General features: G+C 48.9%; 1 protein-coding gene across 2 annotated transcripts in view; it reads right to left on the bottom strand.

Moving 5' to 3' along the window:
* Positions 1–21,578, bottom strand: part of COG5 (component of oligomeric golgi complex 5) — a 310,225-nt gene that overhangs the window by 1,313 nt on the left and 287,334 nt on the right. The window contains exons 19-21 of one of the 2 annotated variants that reach the window (XM_027573001.2): positions 16,813–16,889; positions 7,205–7,331; positions 6,637–6,716 (exon numbers count right to left, since the gene is read on the bottom strand). In XM_027573001.2, the coding sequence (XP_027428802.1) occupies positions 6,637–6,716; positions 7,205–7,331; positions 16,813–16,889 (284 nt within the window). Of the gene's footprint in view, positions 1–6,636; positions 6,717–7,204; positions 7,332–13,701; positions 15,063–16,812; positions 16,890–21,578 lie in introns of those variants that run through there. The other variant, XM_027573000.1, reaches the window with a different exon arrangement.

Raw genomic sequence — 21,578 nt, 5'->3', positions numbered from 1 at the left:
GCGGCGCTCAACACCCCTGGGTTTGAGGAGAGTGTGAACCTACAGGGAGACGGCACTGCTGCTGGGCTCTGGGTTTTAGCAAAGCCTGTGATTAAGGAGGTGGTCTGAATTTAGCCACGAGGATGTGCCACCAGCCGGTGAAAACTGGTGACTGTGATGTTCTGAATTCAATCTGGGAGCCTGCAAACGAGCCCCGCAGGCCAAACAGAGCGCTGTGCTCGCTCATCAGCTGTGTGTGGCCAATTCCCGGCGACAGGGGCACACACAGCCCCAGCCCCCCTGCAGAGGCCATACGGCCTGCAGAGCCTAAAATACTCACTATCCGGATCTTTATGGAAAAAGTTTTCTAAGTGTTATATCGTGTTTAATTGGAGCTAAAAAAAGAATGCTTAAAAGATTTTCATTATTGGTCTATTGATGCCCCAAGTATAACAAAATTTTCATCATAGTCCTACTGGTTTTTTTAAGTTTCACACTGAGATTAGATGAGAGCACTTCTAGGAAGACGCAAGAATACCATTACTCAGCTCACATACTCAGTCTCAAGTCTAGTATGTAATTCTTCACTTTTTTTTTGCTCCCAAACGCTGCGCATACTGACCCCCCGGTCAGATGTGCTGATTATCGCTGGCTCTGGGGCGCCCGCCCCCCTGCCAGCCACCCCACAGCCCCGCTGGAATGCATAACTGAGGCCCGGTCCCTCATGTCCGCCCTGACCTCCCTCCTGACTTGTTTCCACTGCGTCCCGGGCAGCATTATCTGACTTCTCCCACGTGCCCCTCGGACTCGCCTGTCAGGAACAGGGCACTCCAAAGCCCCGAGAACGAACGACACTGAGAGAGAACCCTCGCGGAGACCAGGGGCTCTGGGGCACGATGATGTGCAACGTGGGCTCATCAACTGTACCCACGGACCGCCCGTGGGGGACGGCTGCAGGTGGATGGGAACTCTCTGGACCTTCTCAAATCTGCTGTGAGCCCAAACCTGCTCTAAAATATAAAGTCCACCCGGGCGCCTGGGGGACTCAGTCAACCGGTTAAGCGCCTGACTCTTGATATCGGCTCAGCTCATGATCTGGTTGTGGGATTGAGTCCTGCTTGCATCAGGCTCCGTGCACAGTGGAGAGTCTGCTTCTCTCCCTCTCTCTCTGCCCCTCCCCCAACTCAGGCTCTCTCTCAAAGTCTTTAAAAAAGTCTATCAAAAAAGAAACGAAACTTAGGGGGAAAAGCCCTTCAGGGTAGTGTTCTGCCCACCATCCCCTATTTCAACAAAGGGCCCCCGCCCCTCCCCAAAGTCTCTCTGTGAATCGCTCTTTTACTCTTCCTCACAGATTTCCAGCCCCAGTCCGCCCTCTCCCGTTGGCTTCCGTCCGACTCCTGCCGTGCGGGGCGCCCATCGCCGCCCCCGCCTCGGACGTGGGGCCCCGGCTCTGCTGCCCGCGCCGGCCACTCGCTCTCTCTCCCACGAGGCCGGGACTACACTCGCAACCCACGGAGCACCAGCTTCATCATGACCTCCCGCAACCCTGCCCGTGCTGTTGCCGGCTTCCGGAGAGTTTGCTGAGGCCCAAAAGCCCTTCAAATCATTAGCTGCCATTGTTCGTGTTACCCACACACGTGCAGGGCAGCTTCCCCCCACTTGTGACCCCGAGCCTGACCCCGAGGCCCACGGCGAGCCTCGCTCGGAAATGAAGCTGTCTCTGCCCCACAAGGTAGGGCTGCGAAAGGGCCCGTTTCTCTCCCACCACACAGCCTCTCCCCTCCTTCCCGAAGGCCATCCTCCTAGGTCTCCCTCCGTTCTCTTATTTTGCGGGGGGCTCTTCCGAGCCGTCTTCCCCGCAGAGCACTTTACTAGGGGCCGGCTCTGATGCCTTCTTTTTGACAGAGCCTCTCCGAATTCCAGGCAGCACAAAAGAAACCACCTTGGAGTCCCAAGAAATGGTGGAAAAGGTCTAAGCCTTCCGCGACCCGAGCCGTGGCTTGGTGGGACCCCACACTGTGGGATTCCCGACGGCCGGCTCCGGGCTCTGCTCAAGGCAGGGCGACTGTCGGTGCGCCGCGTGGGACGCAGGCTCTGCCCCGCCACCGAGCTGTGCCTGTTCGCTCCTCGGCCACGTGGGAAGGACACCCACGTGCACAGTTAGGAGAATTAAAAGATTGTACTGGGAAGCACCTGGGGCTCTTCTAGGGACATCTCTGGACCCACAAGGCACTCAAACACTGTTCCCCCCACAGGCTTCCAGGCGGCCTCAGACTGTCCGTGTAAGCCAGCGCGCTGTTTAGGTTCCCATCCCGTGTTCTCACAGCACACGTAAGAATCTATTAAACTGCGAGTATCTGGCCCCTGGTGAGCTTCCCTCTCAGGGAGGTAACTTCATTGGGAGGGTTGGGGCTGTTTCGTTCCTTTCTGCAGCCTCAGGACATAGCGCTTGACAAATGCATGATCAGTGAATTTTAAAAAAGGAATTAGAAATATAGGAAGATAAACTATAATGAAAAGTAAGGACAAGAGTGCAGAAGGAAGCAAATTTTAAAGGAGAAACGGGACTGCAGGATCCACAAAAGCAGCACCGACATGAAAAATGGAACTTAATGGTCTTAGAAAATGTTTTATGAGACGCTTTAGTTCATGTCAGAGCTGAACCTTCATGAAGCGATTTATGAAAAATCTCGCTGCTTTTAGTAATACTTTTCAAGTTGCTATGGCATCCTGGGCATCGCCCCACTCCCAAAATGTAGCCCCTGCAGACTCATACTCAGAAGAGAAATCCCTAAGGGCTCCGACTGTCGTTGAGACAGTGGTGTGTCTACATAGTGGTCTGACATCACGCACTGAAATTCACAGAGATGGCAGTTGCTCTGTAGTGAATGAATTAGATCCACTTTATCTAAGAAATGAACAAAAACCAACTTTGTTTCATTCGCATTCAAAAGGACAAGACATTACGTAAACTACACAATATGTAGAAGAAAGTTCAGAAATGAGTTTGGTTAGTTTTTTGGTATTCAGGAAAAACACCATCAGAATTAGAGGGAGAAAAACAAATTAAGGCTACCCTCCCACATAAAATCAGAGCAAGATTTTCAAGCAATTATTAAATAACTTCATTTGCTTCGGCAAAACATCAGCTTTCTCGGAAGTGAGGCCAAGCATTATGTAAGAATTAGTCTCAAGTCTTGTTTGTCATCAAAATAAGCAGATTGTTAAAGTTACCCTTATTGAAAAAAGTACAGGAATTGCACAATTAGTAGAGGAATGGCTGGTGGTAACACGGCAACACAGCTCAGTGTGATCTAAAGCAGCCAAGGAGAGGTTTTTATGGAACACAAAATACATTTCTGTCAGGCATTAGCATGAGATCTACAAATGACTTAAAGATCCACCGCATGCCTTCATAGACAAGGAAGCCCCTGGCTCCCCCGGGCTCCGTCCTCGCTCTTGGGCCCGCCTCAGGCACACAGACCGCGGGTAGCCAGTGCCACAAGGACACCAGAAGGAGAGACCAAATGTTCCTCTCATCGATGGGGATCCTGCCACTCAGCAGAAGGGCCACGGAGTTGGGACGGTTCTCCGCCTGCGGTCCCTGGGCCCTGGCGGGAGGACAGAGGGCCCACGGCCGGCCCCGGCAGCAACAACAGTCCCGTCATTGAACAGATTAAAAGCACAGGCGGGCCAGCAGAGCTCGTCAACATTTCTGACAGTGAGAAGGTGCTCTGGGCAAACAGGCTGAGGAGGAGCGGAGGAGGACCGCCGCTCCACAGCACAGATCGAGAGCTCGGCGTCCACCCTCGCCCCCCTGCAAAGGCGAGAATCAGTCCTCCTCTTTGCTAGAAACTCACTCAACACCCACAGAGCCCCAAGCCCACCCCCAGGCTGCTGCCCCGCACCCCCCTGCCTGGTGCGGGCGGAGGAACCCCGTGTGCTCCCACTCACACCACCTGGCCCCACGAGTCAGTGATTCCTCTGACTTTAACATGATCGTGACTAGTATCCGTGCACGCTCCAGAGAAACATCTGGTGTCAAAAAGAAACAGAAAGGCAGGCAGAAGAGAGTTCACTGTTTGCCACTCACTCAGCAGCAGTCGAGTCTCCTGACTTGGCCTATTTATGACCACTTAGCATACTGTGCTGGGGGGGGAGGGGACAGACGAGCACATGACAGGGTCTCCCCCAAAGGTCAGAACAAACGTACTGACATTTAAAGAGCAATACTCACCCTGGGTTTATCTACAGGGGAAAGAAGGTCATCTAGTGGTGCTTCAGCACGCAGGGACCAAATTAGTTTTGAAATAATAGATAAGAAAGAACATTCTCTAGGACAAAGCTTCTCTCCTTGCCAACAGCCTGGGCTGTAGCAGGAGCACAGTGTTTTGGAATCCCCCAAGGAGGGCTCAGTTTTCCCCCGGGGCTTGAAGGTTCTGATATCAGACATGTGTGATGGATAGGCCTTATTTAAAAAGCATGACAGTATTTCTGAGCATGATTTTCAGTTGCTAAATTTAGGCTTAGCAACAGCACTACTGATGAAATCACTCAGGAGACATTTTCAAGAGAAGCAAAAGCAAACAGATTTGTGATGTGCCCACAGCAGGACAACTGTTGTGGATGAACTCATTCCAACTTGCTAAGAAGACACAAATGAGCCCCGTTCAATTAACTGAGTCCTGAACCCTCTATTACCCAGTATGCTGTAGCCAAGCGAGTCTTTGAGACTCAGGAAAGAAAAGCCACCAAGACATCGCAGATCTGAGTTAGCCCCAGGCCAAGCCTCTCATCCATCCCTAAAGGCCCCTCTGAGGGCAGCTCTAACTGGTCCCAGGAACTGATGGGAGGCGCCTCTGGCATCCTGTCCCATTTCTTGGCCAGACGCTCACAGCTGAGAAGAGTAACAGACCAGCAAAGAAGAGCAGGGGCCCAGGATAATCCACTCCTTCCCCACAGAGGCACCGGAGGGCCAATGGCCCATCCTGGCTCTGGGCACCAAACCTGAGGGCTCGGGGTCCCTCCCAGAGGCCAACGGACTCGTGTTTCTCAACGGCCCCTCCCAGCTTCCTTCTTGGTGGAGTCTCAGCCTTGGCCATGCTGCAGAACTGCCTGAGAAGCTGTGGGAAATCCCAGTGTCAGGTCCCCGCCCTGGAGATTCGGAGGTGGTTGAGAGGGGGTGGCCTGGACACCAGGCTTTTCCCAAGCCCTGCAAAGGATTCTCCCGTGCAAGCATGGTAGAGCACCACCTGGCCACATCAGCCCCATCTGGCTTTGGGGAACCCAGCTCATCCCTCTGCACTGAGCTCAAGCAAAGGCTTGCTCGGTGCGGCGCTCCCCACACCGACAGCATTAGCACCCCCTGGGAGGGCTGAGAATGGCTTCAGAAGCTCCTTAAGAAGTACGACTGAGATTTGGAGAACGAGGGTGATGAGGAGTTGCATGACGTGGCAAAGGTTTTTGTGGCTTGGCCGGTAGGTGATGGTGACACCCCCAACCAAGATGGGGAGTCTGGGAAAAAGAAGATTTGAGAAGAGGATTTGTTTTTAACATTTTTGGCTTGAGAACTGTGGGGAACGCTGAGTGACAGATGACAGCCAGTTTGCTGGCCGGAGGCCCTGGGCAATCAAGGCGAGTCACAGGCCTCGGAGCCATGAGGACAGAAGAGGTCACCAGAGTCAGGGGTCTAGATGGGCTCACCTAGGGACCCAAGTATACACGGAATGTGAGAGAAAAAGAGCCAGGCACCAACTGTGGGAAATGATGGCACTTGAGGAGTGGGCAGAAGATAGCTCTGCGCACTAGACTGAGAAAAAGCAAACAGACAGACACGGCCAGAGAGATGAGAACGGAAGGAGAGGACAGATGTGCCGCGGAAGCTCGGGAGGGCAGGGCCGCCTGTCCGTCTGCTCTCAGTCCTTAGGGCCTGGTGCATAGTGAGCATCGACCAAAATGTCTTCAGTCAGACAGCGTGGACCACAGAAGAAGTGGCGGGCAACGCTAAAGCTGCGCAGTAGGAAGGCAAGCCCCGCAACGTTTGGGTTTGGTGGCTGGAGGGTGGCTGGAGATGCGGCGGAGAGCAATTCCTGAGGAGCCAGGCTTTTCCCAAGCCCTGCAAAGGATTCTCCCGTGCAAGCATGGTAGAGCACCACCTGGCCACATCAGCCCCATCTGATGGGCCGCCCGGGGCGTGCAGACTGGGGTGGGGGTGGGTGCTCCCGGAAGGCGTGTGGCATCTGAATGGCCGCTGGGTTTGTCCTTGTTTTCTGTAATAACTGTCACGTTTCGGTATTCTTAAAAGTTTACTCACATGTGCGTCCATCAATTTAGTGACTGCAACACAGGAACACGAAGCGGAAAATGGGGCCTACAGCAGGGAGTCTGTTGCCGGCCCTGGTTTTCAAACCCAGGCCGCACAGTTCCTAGGGCTGCCTCAGGCATGGCTCGCCCGCAAGGCGACGTGAAGATGTGGAAGTGAAGGACCGCGTCGGGGGCGCCGGCAGGCACGCGCCTGCGCAGAGGCGGCCCGCCAGAAGGCGGCGCCATGTGTGTCCCCGCCCACCCGCGCCGGGCTCCTTCCTCCTCCACGGCGCCCCCTCCTCCAGCCCACCGGCCGCTAGCACACGCAGGTGTCCCAGGGCCACTCGGCCTTACCTGATGAGGAGGAGCCGGTCCTTTTCGGATGGATGGTCATCTAGCCACTGGGAGAAGCGTGCGTGGGACCATTCTGCCCTCTGCAGGGTTGGAACACAAATTAGAGAAGACAGGGTGCATCCACATTCTCCCATGAAGGACAGTACATACTGGCACAAGAAATCTCAAGGATTCCCAAGGTGAAATTACCCAAACACCTGCCTGAAGGAAGGTGGCAAGCCTTTGGTGCACCTTCTCAACTCCCAAGAAACTTTTTGGATTAGCCAATTGCAGGTGGATCAGGCAAAGAAATGGGGCCTCCATCAAAAAAGCTTTCTGAACATAAATTACTTGTGCCATTATACTTAAAGAGTGAATTCCGGCTTCCTCAGGTAATTTTTACATTGCTGAGAGAGTTGAGGCTGAGTGGCAGGGATTTTCTTTCCTGAATCATTCACTTCCAAGGCAGGGAGGGATTCATGACTAACTAAGACAAGAGAAGGCCAGGAACCCATTTCGTGAGTGGGGCTCTGGATTTATAGATTGAAGAGGGAGGACTCATCAGAGGATTCTGGCTTTACTTTATTACCTGAAAAGGGGATTTCAGCTCAGCGGGTGCTCTGGTAAACAAAAATTGAATAATGATGCTGAAGGGAATAATGTCCCCCAGGGCGGGGCTACTGGCCACATGTTCGCTGGTCTGGAAGAGCAAGGGTCTAAAGGAAGAAAAAGCAATGGTTATCTCACATTGTTCAATCCTGAAAGAGGCGATTTGGTAGAAGCACTTTAACAGCATGTTGGTAGACTACAGTAGTGTAGCGGAAGAGCGGAAGAATCAGTAATAGCATTCATCCTAAACTGGTGATTTCTTAGCCATTTCTTAACCCACCCCCACTTCAGCCTGAAGACAGACAGACAGACACAGACACAAACACACACGCACACACCCCTAACCTATACACTGTGGCAAGTTGACCTGCCCCTCACCTCCTTCTTTGACCCCCAGCTCACTGGCCTGTGGGTGTGACCTGACCTCAAGGCGGCTCAGCAAATCCCCCTGTTAGAGCTCATCTGATGAACAGGCTGAAATCAAAGCAACAATGAAGGCTTCAGGCAGTTATAACCAATAGATTCTTATCTTGGTCAAAACTTCCAGCTTTCACTTTAAATAAAATCCCTCTTTGGGCTACAACCTAACATAGGTAAATGCAAACACTGTCTACACAACTTTCAAAGGGCAATTATGTCCTGTATGTACGAAATTATTACCTTACATCCCATTGAGATCTGTGCCAGGTCCCTTCCAATACATTACACATCTGGGGGTCACCCCCTCTATTTCACAGGGGTGTGCAGGCAAAGCTACCCCACCACCAGTCACCTACCAGCCGCAGGAATACCTGCGAACTTCCACTGACCCCTCCTTGGCTTTGGGCTCTGACAGACAGAAGGTGATGACAGGCCCAGCTGTAAGGGCTGAATCTCAAGAGGAAAGATGGCAGAGCAGTACCTCTGCCAAGAGCAGAAATGATTCAGCAGCGTTTGAAACACCTCTGTATCCTGAGCTTTTCCTTCGCCCCACCCTAATTATTCCCATCCACACAGGAGGCCCGCACAACCCAGAGCCGGCCGCTTCCTCACACGAATGAAAGGTTTCATGTCAAGAGCTGGAGTGCTCTCAACAGGCGGTTGGTTCTCACTGGATCCAGATTAATCTTAGAATGTTTTTTTTTTAAGATTTGTATTTATTTGAGAGACAGGGAGAGCGAGAGAGATCACAGAGGGAGAAGGAGAAGCAGACTCTTCGCTCAGTAGGAAGCCCACATGGGGCTCGATCCCAGGACCCTGAGATCATGACCTGAGTCAAGGCAGACGCTTAACAGACTGGGCTACCCAGCCGTGCCTCTTAGAATGTCTTTATATTAACTATTCTGTAAATGAAATCTATCTCTGTTAAGGATTTTTCTAATTTCAAACATTTTATCAAATAAAATTATCCCCATAACTTTTCTTTAGTCATCGTGGACACATTTCAGGCCATTTGTGCCGGCCATCACCAACAATCCATAAAGCTCCACACCAGGCCCTGGGGTGTGTGTGTTGGGGGGGGAGGTGATGCCCTAGGGACCTCCTGTGGCCCCCCCTGAGGCTGCGGCTCCCCTGCCTTGAAGATCCCCAAGGCCCCAGTCATCTGACAGCAGGACTGTAGGCAGTGAGTCAAGCACCTAAGAAGGTACGAAGCCGGTGCTGAGGGCGGTTTGGTGTTGTCGGCAGGCACCCCGGAAGCCCTCGTGCGCGGTCTCCATCCGCGTGAGTGCGCCGAGTCTAACCAGCCCAGCGGCACCTGCTGCCACGTGAGTGTGCACAACGTGCCAGACACTGCTTAAAACACGTCAGATTCCTGCAGAAAACCCTACGAGGTCGGTAGGTTCTATCCCCATCCTACGGGTAGGTAAACAGGGGTAGAGAGACCACGTAAAAGCTGGAAAAGAGAAGAGTAAGGATTCGAACCCAGACAGCCTGGCTCTTAGGTTTGCCAGGCAGCCTCTCTGAGGATAATCAACTGTAGCCACTATTCAACCTGTTTTCAGAGCAGAGACATTTCTTCTCAGTGGGGAACAGAGACCCCTGGAAGAAGTACAGTTTCACACTGTCAACAACTTGAGAAAAATGAATGCTTACAGGATACCCCTTGAGGGACAAGCAATTATTATTTCTTTAGGGACCCCAAATTCTCTCTAGGTCAAAGTGGCCCTCCAGTCACCTATGTACCTCAACCATGTCACACAGTCTCTCTTGGCAGTTATTTCCACCTGGCTTGACCTTACAATCCTGCGGGGCAATGACTGGGACTGTTTTAAGGCCTCTGGGCGTGCACTCGGGGGTCGGTGTGGGGATGAGGCCACACTGGTCCCACTTCCCAGCCGCGGAGCTCAGACAGCTCCCGGCCAAGGTCCCCGTGTGCCAAGCAGCTGCCATTCACCAAGAACTCCTTGGAATGGCAAAGCCAGCGGGTGGCCAAGCACTCTGCTTGCCGCGCCAGTGACCAGGCTGCCCCAGTTTGAGGTATAACAGGGGAAAGAGGCAGTGGGTAGGGGTCCCTGCCTGGGGTCACAGGCTCATCCTGCAGGCCTGGCCTGGCTGACAGCCTCCGTGAGGGATGTGGGGAGACAGGAAACCCAGGCCTTCACGTCTCTCCCTCCCTCTCTGGTCTGATGAGATTTTCCCCTTGCCCCAGGAAAGCTCACTCTGCCTATGCCATCTGATTTGGCAGGATTCATCTTGAACCCTAGTCCATGACAGGAGGAGACCCTGGGGGGCCAGTCCTGTGTGACAGTCCTTGACTTAGGGAAGAGCAGCCATATGGAAGCCCTTCTGCCTCTACTTCAGGACAAGACAATTGGTTCCCACGTCTCTCAGTGCTCGGCTTATAAAGTCCTGGATACAGGTGCTTTAGCATTTGGTCACAGGGAACATGGAACGTTCTCTGAAAACTCATGGATTTTCTTCCTTCTGAAAATGAAGATTACATAGCTGATTCAGCTTCTCTTTTACCTTTGGCCTCAGGGAGTTTCAAGTCAAACATGAAACGCATCTATAGAATTAAATTGCTTTCATGGTCTGAATACCGTGTTTTTATTTTCCTCTAATATACTCCTGCTGCAAACCACAAACGGTACAAGCGCACACAGGCAGCGAGGACAGGACCGGAGGGAGGGAGTCTAGCAGCCGCGCCACGCCGACGCTGCTGGCTCACGTGCCCGCACCACCACGCCTTGTGAAAACCAGCTCGTTCTCCAGCGGGATCGTTTCATCACCTGTCCCTTTGTAGCTCTGAGTCAGAGCAGTTATTTTTCCGCCAAGACCAAATCTTCTCCTCCGGCCACTAACAGGACTGCCAAAAGAGCCATGGAGAGCAAAATTGGATTTGCTTCCATACCATGCATCACTGACATAATTACCTGTAAACATCAAATGCAGACATTTCACTTCTGGTGCTCATTTTAAGAGTCTGAAAGAACACAGCATGAGCACTTCCCTTCTCCCTGATTCCAGGTGGAATCTGAAATCCTGGCAAGTTAAAAAATAAATCTCCATCTGAGATGATACAAGGAACAAAAGGAAATTAATTAAGATGTTACAAAATGCAGGTACCCCAAATGCCACAACACCGTTCTCAGAGAAGAGTGCTCGAAACAGAGCAGCATTTCCAAGGTTACACCTGACACAGTGGGCAGTCTTACTAATCACGTATTAGGTCCCATGAGAAAAAGTTGTCTCTGCAGTAGGGATCTCCACACTGAAGTGACACACAGCCAGGTGGCTGTCGGTCTTTGGTTCAGGCCAATTATGAAGTAAAGTAAGACTGTGTGTCCCTACGTCCACATCCACTGTTGGTGGAGGCCCAAACCACTCGCCACACCCCCATTCCAAACCTCCTTTGGGTGAGGGGCCGGGGAGGGTGGCGAGACCACAGGGAATGTGCGCTGAGATCTAGAACCCGCAGAGAAATGAGGTGGGGGAAGGGAACACAAGTACTCCCCGCCCCCGCCCCCGGCACAGGACACATAGGGTCTCCCTTCTGGAGAGGGGAAGGGAAGGCTGGAGGCCTGCAGGCCAGGGACCCAGACAGTGTGGCAGAAGGGCCGTGTGGGTCTGGGGGGAACAGAGCAGGACGCTGGTGGCTGTAGGTAAGTCAGGGCTCCAAGTAAAGAGGCGAGAGAACTCGCAGGTTCCTTTCTTAGGGTCTAGATATCATCAGCCCCAGCAGAGCAGGGGAGAGGAGGTAAGGCTTCAGGCAGACGTCCTCTAGGAACCATAGCGTACATGTGGCTCAGCATTCTGCAGGCACATCCTGGAAGCCCGACGCAGCAGACGGCGGTGAGAGGCGGGAATTGCAGAGTGAGAGGTCACCACACAGCCGGATTTTAGATTCTCTTCACACTGACATTCTTCTGGATGACTTAGAGAAGCACTCAGGTGCTATTCTAGAACCAGAGTGAAAACGAACAGGAACTTCTGCAATAAGCTCTGGGGTGCAGTGGTTACAAGCACAGGCCTTGGGATCAGGCAGCCCTGGGTCAGGAAGGCAGCTCTGGAATTCCCACATGACTCAGACAGGCAGCCATGTCATGTGACCCCCCCCCCCCCCACCTCCAGCATCAGTGCCTCGCAGGGATCACTCCCGCCTCGGAAGTGTCCTGGTGAAGGCGAAACGGTAAAGTATCAGGGACACACTTTGCACAGGCTGAGCACCCAGTGAATGATCCAGGAGTAACTGCTAGAATGAAGGCAAGGCTCAGCCAACTCCCCAGCCCTCCCTGTTTGCCAGGTGCTCCTAGCACTGCCCGAGTATTGGCAAACAACAAACCAAACCAGGCCCAAGACAGCACTCCCTTCTGGCTACATGTTGAAATCTGAAACCTTGGGGAAATAGCTATTTCCGGGGATGGGTTCACAAGTACAAAGAAAGGCTGGCACACATTTGGGGGTCCTGGTGCTCCAACTGGAAGCCACAGAGACGGCTGCCCTTCCTTCCACAAACGTGCAGGCGAGAGGTGGCATCACAGGGAGCACACCGGAGACGTGGCAAACCCTCCCCACGCCTACAGTTAAACCCAGCAGACACCAATACTACACGCCAGGGTTCCTGATGCTTTCCTTCTACCGCCCCTCAAGCCAACACTTCCCCTGGAGCAGCTCCTGTCCCCCGATGGCTTTCATTAAACCTAATGAGGCCCCCAGCAGAGCATGCTGCAGGCGTAATTCAGGGAGAAAGCTGTGCCCTCCAGAGCAAAGGTGTTGGGGCCTGCCCGAAGGCAGGTCTGGGTCCCTGCACTGGTGAAAACATGAGGTCCCTTTTCTGTCCCTTGCCTCACAAGGAGCTGCACTGAGAATGTCAAGTCGGAGCTTCTAGGCCCCTGGCCAGGTGGAGCTGGGGTAACCTCCCTTGCAAACCCCACTCAGGGGACAAGGCCACGCTGCAGAGGGATGGGCAAGGACGGGGCCTGGCAGCTCTGAACATGTGTCTCGTGTGGAAATACAGATCACCCAAGGGCAAATACCTAATGTCAGCAGCTCTGTGAGGCTGCACTCTGTCCTGGGGAAGAAAACAATTGCTGCTGCCTGAGAAGCTCTAACGGAGACAGTAAAATGTAAATGTATGCAAGAAGCTTGCTGGCTTCATTCACCAGTCCACTAATACGACTGTCAAGAAGCGAGCACCCTGCAGCAGATGGCCCCAGGACGGGGGGAAGGAGCGCCTGGAAGGCCCGGGTATCTGGGTGCAGTGGGGGTGGACTGGAGGGTCTGGCTGGCTCGGCTGGTCACTGTCCCTCGCAAACGGGCCCCTGCATGGGACTGTTGCCCTCTCCTGCAGCCACCACCTCTAAGCCAGACGCAGGCCAGCCTCCTGGGTTTTGGTGGTTTGCCTGCCTATTTTTCTCACCCCCCTCCCATTACGTAATGTTTTATATTATTTTTTAGCTTCCTTGTTATTTTTAAATGGGAATAACACTACGAGAGGGACTTTAAAATATATTTACTGGCTTTTCCAACTGCAAATATAAAACAACCAAGGCACAAACCATGAAAAACAGAAAACCTCTAAAGGGAAAATCACTAGTGACAATCCTGCTATCCCCAAATTTTGATGTTTATTCTTCTTGACTTTTCCTCTCCACACATATACTTACTATCTTAAAAATAGTAGAGATCATATCTACTGTTTAGTAGTCTGTTTTTCATTTCATGATGCATTACAAAGTTACTTTTCATATTTTTAGACACTAACCAGTAATATAAATTGTTACTGGCTACATATAGCATAAGTGTTTTTAATTATACATTGATCGATCATTACTTTCTCAATCCATACACAGGTACTAGAAGGTGTCACCACTAGAAGTTCAAATGCTCCATCAGAGACGGCTCTTCTCCTGAGAGGTCCCCGAGAGGGCTGGCGGCAGACTCCCACCTTACATGACTGACAACAGAACTGGTCTCATGCGAAACTGTCAAACCTGTCTCCCACACTGTGATACAACTTTAAAAGCATGCGGATGAAAGCCATCTTGCCTCAGCACACAGAAAGGTAAGCATTATTTTAATTCATACATGTGCAATAAACAATAAAACATGGGAGCCGGGGCTTTCAAAAATAATAGCCTAATCTTAATACAGCAAATCCCAAATCACAGCTTTCCCACACCTTTTTCAAGAGCTAGTTGGTTAATAACCTCAAGTATGCTGGCTGATTCTGTTAACTCAGCATCTTACCACCCAACTGGGATTGCTGGGTTACCATATTACTCAATAAGTGACTTTATGGGAGTCTTATTGGGGTTTTCATGGTACAGGCAGGTGACTGGTGAATCAGTGACCTCAGGACCTCTTAATCATTCAATCTGTCCACGTTTGGTAGCGCCAAACCCTAATGCTTCAATAAAATATCTAAATACTTCTTAAAAGGTCTGAGCTGATCCAAAGACATTATCTGAAAACACATGTGATCCAACTTTATTTTTTAAAACCCAACTCTGTACAGATGGGCATTTGAGAAAAATAATTCAGTCTCTTGTTTTGGCATTAAAAAGAAATCTTTGCCAATTACAAATATGCAAGACAAAGTAGAGGGCTCTCCTTTCAATCAACCACCTTGGATTCTTATGTTTTAAGTGACATTACACCTGAATTTTCTACTATCAAAAGTCTGGATGACATAAGACAGTGAGGCAGTCATTTAAAGGACATGCTTCTTATTGACTGCTCTAGTTTCTAGTTCTGAGTCTGTTTTTAGAAAACTGCATGCCTGGAATCTCTTACCTTATCTTTATAAAGAAACATCCAAAGACCATTATGCTCTTGGATATTATGGACAGTTACATCAAGGTTTCCCATCTGGTATGCTGTGGTGACAAAATGGGTGTAGGTGTCAAGTCTGGTCCCCTGAGTGCTCAGGGTTGGTCATCTTTTTGTATGTATACATACATACAAATATGTTCTGGCTTATTGAATAAACAGCCACAGTTGTTAAGTTATTCAGTGTTCCTTATAATCTAAATTGGTAGGAGGCCTAAGTATTCAGCACTGAAAAGGAGTTTCCCATACATTGGTATATTCTTAGGTGTGAATTTGAATTAAAGTACTGCATCCAGGGATGCAGAACATGAGTATCCATACTAAGACCACCAGTGGCTACTCAGGTGGCCTGAGCTCAGCCTATGGGGGCCTCACAAGCCCTGGCCTCAGCTATGGCCCGAGCTCTTTCCAGTCCAGCTTTGGCCCTGCTGGTTCCTTCAGCCGCAGCGGCTCTTCGAAGGCTGTGGTCGTGAAGAAGATCGAGACCCGTGACGGGAAGCTGGTGTCCGAGTCGTCTGATGTCCTGTCCAAGTGAACAACCACGGTGGTCCCTCTCAGCCTCCCCACTCTTGTGGCTGCCAGAGAGCCTTTGGGGGGAAAAGGAGCTGTGACGGGGAGCGTCGGGAACAGGAGAGCCACCTAAGACCCAGCCCTAGTCCTCAGCCTGCCTTTGGGGGGAGTCTTTTGCCCTGGGTACCCCCTCTCGTCCGTGCCGCCAACTAAAAGCCAACTCAAGTATCTTTTCCCAAATAAAGCCTCAGCTGACTCTGCCAAAAAAATTAAAAAAATAAAAAAAAAATAAAAAAAAAAAGATAAAAATCATACTGGTCCCCCAAGTGCCTTTGTCACTGAGTCCACAAAGCTGAAGGTGAAAATGCTGAAACGCTGGTAGTAAGACGGAAATGGAGGGTCCAGGGCTTGAACTGGTCTCTAGGAAGTTCAATCCTAAATTTTGTGCTCAACTGCATTAGTCATCTTTATCCTAAATTATCTGCACCATTTCTAGTCATTCCCTACATTTTACCACTAAGCTCAATTCTTTTAAGATTCTATTCAATAGTTTTGCTATGGAATGTAACCTCTGACAGTTTTAGAGGTAGGTTAGATTGAAAATGATAAATAAGCAAATGAAAATTTCAGAAAAAAGATATCTCTATAATTGCGAACTGCCTGGTATGACTACTCAATATATTTCTGTAAGAATGGAGAGTGAAAAAAAATCACCCAGCCACTCTGGAAAACAGTATGGAGGTTCCTCAAACAGTTGAAAATAGAGCTACCATACGATCCAGCAATTGCACTACTGGGTATTTACCCCAAAGATACAAATGTAGGGATCCGAAGGGGTACGTGCACCCCAATGTTTATAGCAGCAATGTCCACAATAGCCAAACTGTGGAAAGAGCCAAGATGTCCATCGACAGATGAATGGCTAAAGAAGATGTGGTATATATACACAATGGAATATTATGCAGCCATCAAAAGGAATGAGATCTTGCCATTTGCAACAACGTGGATGGAACTGGAGGGTATTACGGTGAGCGAAATAAGTCAGTCAGAGAAACACATGTATCATATGACCTCATTGATATGAGGAATTCTTAATCTCAGGAAACAAACTGAGGGTTGCTGGAGTGGTGGGGGGTGGGAGGGATGGGGTGGCTGGGTGATAGACATTGGGGAGGGTATGTGCTATGGTGAGCGCTGTGAATTGTGCAAGACTGTTGAATCACAGACCTGTGCCTCTGAAACAAATAATGCAATATATGTTAAGTAAAAAAAAAGAAGAAGATAGCAGGAGGGGAAAAATGAAGGGGGGGGGAATCAGAAGGAGAGACGAACCATGAGAGACTATGGACTCTGAGAAACAAACTGAGGGTTCTAGAGGGGAGGGGGGTGGGGGGATGGGTTAGCCTGGTGATGGGTATTAAAGAGGGCACATTCTGCATGGAGCACTGGGTGTTATACGCCAACAATGAATCATGGAACAGTACATCAAAAACTAATGATGTAATGTATGGTGATTAACATGATAAAAAAAAATCCCCCTCAGAAAGAGCATAATAAAATTTATCAGCTCAGTCTTGTGAATTTTAATTCAAAAATCACACACACACACACACACACACACACACACACATCATTGCATATAATTCTGTATGGGTTTCTGGTTTGAATAATAACTTTTAAGATAAACCATATGAAACTGCCATTGTTGTAGGTCACAAAACGGTTGAATATTGGCAATTTCATATAGCTCAACATGAATAGTGGGAAAGGATTTATCTGCTAATAGGATATGGATATATCAACTGCAATAATAGAACTGTGTCTCACCTGAATGACCTCAGCATTCGATAGGACTTTCCTAAATCAGATACTCTTCTGCAGAATGGACCCACAGCCAACTCCATCTGAAACATTAAAAGATACTCCACAGTGTTAATGTCAGAAGCCTGTGTTGAACTGGGGACACACGTGAATCACAGAAAGATGCAGCTTGCCATAAACTTAATTTTATCTGGACTGTGAGGCAATTTTTGAAAGTCAATTAAATTTAATAAAAGGCATGAACTTAGGCGACTTTTGCATTTATTGTTACTAAAGGAGAATAACATGAGACCATTCCTTCAAGAACACAGAAAAACACTTTTTGGTTATGTAAAAGGAGGAAACTTGGTTCTTTTCTCCACTGAAAAATTGGAGACGGTTAGGTTTTCAAGACTATGTGCCTATACTTGAAGTAGGCATCACAAGCCTTTTTATATTAAGTATAAATAATGACAACCCTTAGCAAGCTGGCCCAAGTGATTAGAAGCACGGACTCTGGAGGTAGCACACCTGTGTCACAACGCCGAGTCTACAACGACTAGTTGTGCGGCCCTGGACTTCACTTCCGTAAGCTCCAGGCTCCTCGTCTGTCAAATGGAGATAGTGCTAGCTCACAGAATTATAGAAACCAAATAATTTCACAAAGCAATATTCGCGTGGCACCTAGCAAGTGCTTGTTCCATGTTGGCAATTATTAGCAGTATTTTTTAAACTTTCTCCCTTTTACATTATTAGCCAATTAATTCTCTTCCTGACTCAAGAACTGTTGGTTTCACTGCTCTTTATTCTCCTTCTTTGGCTGGAAATTTTACTCGTCATTAAATGGAGATTTAGGGTCTCTGTTCTAGCAAGTGCAAAGTTTTCACAGACGGGGGATTCAGATGACAAACCGTTTCTCTGCTCTTGCTATCAACAGGACCCTGATACAGAATAGCTTAGAAAATCTCTGAAAAAAAGTAATGAAGCATTTTTCTTCAAGAAAAACAAAGGAATGGAAAGTGGGGCTTCTGTCTTGTTGGTCATCCTTCTAAAATACTGCTCAAATCTGCCCCTGGGAAACTGCGGAGACCTAAACAATCACTCATTTGACAAACATTTCTGACTCCCTATTAATTGCCAGGCACCGAGTTACACATGGGGATGAGAAGATAAATTAGTCAGACTGTCCTGCCTTTAGGGAGCTCTTTCAAATTTAGTGAAGAAGGGGATATCTGTTTATTTATTTAAACAATATAGTTACTATTGAACAAAATAAAAAAAGGTATGTGGGTCTATACACACACATACACATATACATACATGTATATACACATCTGATGATTATTATTTTTTAAAGATTTTATTTATTTGAGAGAGAGACAGAGATAACGAGAGGAAGAAGCAAACTCCCTGCTAAGCAGGAAGCGGGGCTCCATCTCAGGATCCCGGGATCATACCCTGGGCAGAGGGCAGACACTGAGCTGCCCAGGTGCCCTCACACCTGATTATTATTAAGCAAACTTAGAAATGTGCTACCAAGCGTATGAGCTGTCATGGGAGACCTGGTGGGTAGCTTCCTTGAGATGGTCTTGAGGGTAACTGGTGGAATTTCTAGGTGGAACCGGTGAATTTCTCTCCTAACATATAGAAGACACAGAGTATGTCTTCTATGTCCTAGAGGGAAACCTTAACATGGTTAGAAAACTCTCTAAAATAGAGAAGATTAAGTAAAGAAGAAGAGAAAAATCTGAGGCAAAAAAGTCAGGATTCTTGCCAACAAAGCAAAACAGAGCAGCTTGAAGTCAGCGTTCCCATATCAAGACAGTGGGTCCTTGGGACCTGTTTGGTTTCTTCACCTGATGAAGTTGCTGGTTTTATTCAGACTGTGGCATTTATTTTACACTGAGCACAAAAGTAAAAATGTTATTATCATGTATTCCTGATTTGGTAATTCCAATCGTGTGTGTGTGTGTTACGGTTTTCACAAACTGAAATTACATAAGGTGTTTTCATGAAATACTTTTGACATTTTTTTCAATTACCCTAGTAGATTCTGCATCTTCAAAGATTAAACCAAAAAACCTTTGCCTTAGCACTTGAGCAGCATGGAATGTTAAAAAATTACAACATGAGAGAATATGACCTTGAACTGCTGTGTAATCTGATGATACTGGAGATTTCTATACTAGAGTACAATTCCAAAATAAATAAAGGACCTCGAGCGTACTGAAAACCATTTTCTTCTGCCAGAATTCTATGAAACAATAAAGGCCATGTTTCCAAAGGGCAGGAGTGTTCCTTTTGGAGGAGGTGACTCTGCACCTAGCTGTGGATACACAAATGGCAGGTACAAACACCTCTCTCCCACTCCTGGTTTGCAGGGAGCGAGTGGTCAGCTGCAGGCACGGGGAACTAATTAGAGAGCGGTCCGGGCCCCACCGCAGACATTTGGTTAGCTGCGGGGCACCTCTGGATACTCCTCCGGCTCTCGGGCCCTGACACTGTTCAGGAGAAAAGGCAATTGCAATGAAAATCTTCATTATTTCGTTTTCTTTTCTAAATGTATACATTCGGGCAAAGTGAAATACAGATACATGTATATTTAAAGGGCACCGGAAGACCTACAAATAGAAATTGCTAGGAGTACCACTGAATCAGTAATTTAATGCCAGCTTCACAAGCCATCCTTTCCCTTGGGGAAGAAATGAAATTGAGGGGCGGAGGGAAGTGTGTGCTTCAGAGGGCAGTGTGGACAAATCCCCTGAGAGGCTGTGAGTCAGCAGACCCCAGTGGCCTTGATCAAGCTGAGTGTTTTAGAACTGTTGTGTGGAGTGTAGACATAGAGAGCATGTGGTCACAGTAGGAAATTAATTACCTGTAGGAAACCACCTCATGCCCATGACCTGATTCCTAAGGAGGCTGTATGTCGGGTACTTCCCTCACCATGAACCCTCCAGATGGCACCCAGCAACTGTTTTCTCTCTCACCTGTGCAACAGTGCCAGGAGGGACAAGTTAGGGTTCCTGAAGAAATCTTTAAAATCTATCATTATCTGCCTTTGCAACCGGACCGAATGACAAATATTCAGCAATCCCAAACCTACTCTCTGGGTCTCTTCCTGAGCTCTTTCTCTTTCTGCTATTTATGCCAGAATGAGCAGGCACATTTATCACAGGAACACTTTTAAAACCCAGAGAGGATTTGTGTGTTCTTGATTCCAGTGGCCTCACTGGCTTTGTTTCATTTTGAATACAAACTGATAGGACTTTCAATAATGAGGCAGTCAGAAGGCTTTCTAGTCCCCAGGCGATGCCTGTCATGAATACGAACTAGGTCAGGGTAATACCTAAGTGTTTTTGACTCACCAGGAAAATACTCCAACCAAGCACAGTCCTGAAAGCAAAGGGGCTGCATCATGTGACTGCAGGTGCGGCAAATTAAACAAAATCCCCAGTTCACTGTCGTCTTCTTAAATATGGGGCGGGGGGAGTAGCTGGATCCTGTTGCCAAAGCTACTGGTCCCAAATGTGCTGGCGCTTCCCTGTCTCTCCTGTGCCAAGCCACAGGGTGTGGAACTGGCTGCAAGGTGAGGGGCAGGATGCTGTGACACTGGGACAGGCTGTCTGGGAAGGGACAAAGGGGTCTGCACCACCTGCACCGCAGTGTCGTCGTCGCTGCACGGCTTTGCCCCCAGTAAATGCTGCAGTTTCTCTATTGAAGAAATGGAAAACAGGATGCCCTGGAGAGTAAGTTACTAATAAGGACTAATGAGTTCCATTCATCTTACAGGAAGGGACCCGAGAAAAGGTTTGGCTGATTGGGCAACGCGAGAAAGAAGAGATGCCAAGTGAAAGTCTGAATAATGCAGTTTCGGGGTGGGGGGGTGGTGGGAGCTTAACCTGCTGCTGGGGGCTTTGCATTTTGAGCATGTGCTGGCTGTGGTAGCACGGGTTACAGGACAATGCCTTCCATCTTTCAAGACTTATAAGGGAGCAGATCATTAAAATAAAACGCGGAACGAACAGCCTGCTTGGCGCGCGCCGGCACTCTCATTTTGGCCATCTCCCGCTCACTGCCACTCTAATCGGACTTGAAGTGCTGCCTCCAGGAAAGTGACTCAAGAACCAGCTGGAGCAGAATGCAAATAAACTGGTGGGGGAGGGAGGCCAGGGTAGGGAAGAGGAGAGGAAAAGAAAAACAAAATTCAAGAGGAAAGGGGGGAAAAAGAGAACAGACGCTCATTTCAGTAGAGCCCACAGTGTTTTTAACACACACGAGCAGGACTTGGTGCGTCCTGGTGTGTTCAGTTCCACGAGCAGCCTGTGACCCCAGTAAGGGACGGGGAACACACTGTTTATATACAATCCTCTTTAAGCTGAAGTTTACCTGTAGCAACAAAGTACAATGTACAAGGGCATGAGAAGGAAGCTTCTGAAAATGGGAAAGGTCAAAGGAGCAACATTTAGTTCCTATTTTTATGTCTAGGCTACTTAAGGCGTATTTCCCAAAGGAAGGCTCTTTACTATGGTCTAGTGGCCTCAGTATATCATTTGGGGATGAAAATGACTAATTCTAGGCCAATTAATATGCAAAGAGCCTGGCTCTTGAAACATTAGATAATGTACCTATTCCTTCTGGACCTCTATCAGGTATGAGTCTGACAACCACCCCCGGTTCAAGGAGTCTCCCACATCTTCTCCTTGGTGTGGGAATAATGAACCCAGACTCGCTCCCAGATACATACAGGGATAAATAAGGACATTAAATTTGACTATCTTTATTAGCTGGCAGGA

This window comes from Zalophus californianus, chromosome 12 (assembly GCF_009762305.2).
Source record: "Zalophus californianus isolate mZalCal1 chromosome 12, mZalCal1.pri.v2, whole genome shotgun sequence".
Classification (NCBI taxonomy): domain Eukaryota; kingdom Metazoa; phylum Chordata; class Mammalia; order Carnivora; family Otariidae; genus Zalophus; species Zalophus californianus.
This window is presented reverse-complemented; position numbering and strand designations above follow the sequence as displayed.